Source organism: Cyprinodon variegatus, unplaced genomic scaffold (assembly GCF_000732505.1).
Source record: "Cyprinodon variegatus isolate N-32 unplaced genomic scaffold, C_variegatus-1.0 Scaffold124, whole genome shotgun sequence".
Classification (NCBI taxonomy): Eukaryota; Metazoa; Chordata; class Actinopteri; order Cyprinodontiformes; family Cyprinodontidae; genus Cyprinodon; species Cyprinodon variegatus.
The window spans coordinates 1,330,208-1,332,604 of NW_015150577.1; the positions used below are offsets into that span (position 1 = coordinate 1,330,208).

The 2,397-nt window shown below is 33.7% G+C and overlaps 1 protein-coding gene across 1 annotated transcript in view; it reads right to left on the reverse strand.

The window, feature by feature from the left end:
• pdhx (pyruvate dehydrogenase complex component X) overlaps window positions 1-1,876 on the reverse strand; it is a 29,207-nt gene extending 27,331 nt beyond the window's left edge. The window contains exon 1 of the mRNA XM_015375711.1: window positions 1,720-1,876. Within this exon, the coding sequence (XP_015231197.1) occupies window positions 1,720-1,855 (136 nt within the window). The 5' untranslated portion in view covers window positions 1,856-1,876. The remainder of the gene's footprint in view (window positions 1-1,719) is intronic.
• Between the last annotated feature and the right edge of the window lie 521 nt (window positions 1,877-2,397).

Here is a 2,397-nt window from a genome sequence, read left to right on the forward strand (position 1 = left end):
GAAAAAAAAAAAAAAAAAAAAAAAAAAAAAAAAAAAAGAAGGGTATTTGCACATGATAATATATGTTTTGAATGGAGCCTTTGAGGGTTGTTAGTTTCCCTACTTAGGAGTATAACCTTATATACGCCAAACAATATTCAGTTTTAGGATAGTCTCACTACATAAGATGCTACCAGCTGACAGAGATGATAGCATCCAAAAGATGCTGAACTACACAGAGTGGTCAAATTCAAAAGCTGAGGTGACACTGTTCTGAAAGAATTGATTGAAAGTCTGACAAAAGAAATACTTTTTCACCTGAAATTACACATCCAATACCTGCAGAGCCACACTTTAAGTTCTGGAGTTGCGCACCCCTGCTTTTAAACAGATGGACCGATTTTTCTTCCCTTCCTATTAGAGGTAGATACGTCAGTTGGACGATATTAACATGTTATTTTCTTGTATCAGCATTAGATATCTGCATATATTCATCCATTATTCAGGAGTCATGTCTTGAGATCAAATGAAGCTAATTTTAATTTTTGGCAGTCGGTCTCAAACTCAGAACCTCAGGATTCCAAGCTCTATGCCCTAAACACTAGGCCACTCCCTGCCAAAAAACTTGGACTGAATGATCATTTAATACAATCCATTAATCAAATTGGTTTGTTTAGAAAAGGTTTAATTTGTGTAAAATTTTAGATTTGTTTTCAACCAATGTACTTCTTGGTCTCAAGGTGACATCAGTATTTGTTCTAAGATGGGTACTTGTAACTAATAAAGTAGGTGACTATGAAACAGCACTAGCTACAAACATTTAGTTTGCTCTATGTTCACTGTAGTGAAATATTGTTTTTTTTACAGCATGTATCACAGCTTGAACTGCCCTTTAAATGAAGGTCACCTCCAAAAGGAGATTAAACAAACGCCTGTTTTTGAAAGCAGTGCTCGTCATTTTTCATTGTTGCTGTTAAACATAAAAGGAAAAATTTGCCCATGCACTGGTGATTTCTCCAGTTGTAATCCACTGTTAGTGCTTTGTTTACTTTGTTATGGTTCCATTAACATTTTGTATCAATGTGTCATTTCTATCATAAAAACATAAAATAGTAATGACTTTATTTTAAAAAATGGGGGGTGGCAAAAAAATCGCCTCATTGTAGCAGATTGGTGTCAAAATAATCGGTATAGGTATCGACCTAAAATAAACCAGTATCAGTCGACATCTAACTCCTAAACAGTTCATCCATAAGAAAATCACACAATAATAAAGTGCTTTTGTATTCCTAATTGATGATGTTTCATTAAAAGTGTATTATTCACAGTCAAAGACTTTGCAAAGGGGTTTCCATCACTAAACGTAACACTACTGAGGAAAAAGTCAATTTGCAAGCAAATAAAGAGGCCATTCGAACTTCTTAAAAAGACATATAATACATCCTTTACAAAAATGATAATCATACGAACTATTTTAGCCAGAACAATTGTAGGAGATCCAAAGCTAAGCTAAAATGATCGAACAGATTGTTTTATAACCTTAACGCGAGGGAAATGGTTAAGTCAAATACCGTAATACATAATAAAGAAGCTGTTGTATATGATGACACACGGCAAAATAATGGGAAATGGATCGAAAACGTTATAAACGGAAACGGACCATTATATTTACGCTAGCAACAAAATGTCATCTTAAAAAAAGGACAAAGGGTAGCCCTATTACTACAGTATAACACTCACCGAGGACCCATGACGACTGGAAGATATATCTCACACGCTCCTGACACGGTTGTCGGTGCCACAAACATTTGTTGAACTGAGACAACCTGAGACCAAATAAAACTCCCTGACGACCCAGATGCAAGGAGGCCGCCATGATGTCGTCCTCCAACGACGAGTAGAGGAGTCCATACAAGTGCCTGACGGAAAAAAAAAAAAAAAAAAAACATTATCAAGAACAAAATAACGCTCAGGGTTATTTCGTTAATAGGGATGGTTTATATTTTATATGAAAAATAATGATGTGGTCTTTATTGTTTTATAAAAAAATAAAATAAGAAAGCTGACAGCAAGGTTGCCAACTGTGGGTGTTTTGTTGTCTTGGTTGCAAATAGCTATAAATTCACAACAATGAGGCCATTGGCTTTTCTTGTGTAAACTTTGCAAATGTATAACCAGTTTAACCTTTTATGCAGTGATAACAAGGGTTTCCAAATACTGAGAAAATATATTCTGGCATTTCTCCCTTTTATATCCAAATATATAGGGATATTGCATATAATAATAAATCACTATCATAACTAACATGAATTCATATATAAACTGGTCCCAATCTATTTTATGGTTATCATTTTACTTCAGAAAAAAAAAAAAAAAAAAAAATATATATATATATATATATATATATATATATATATA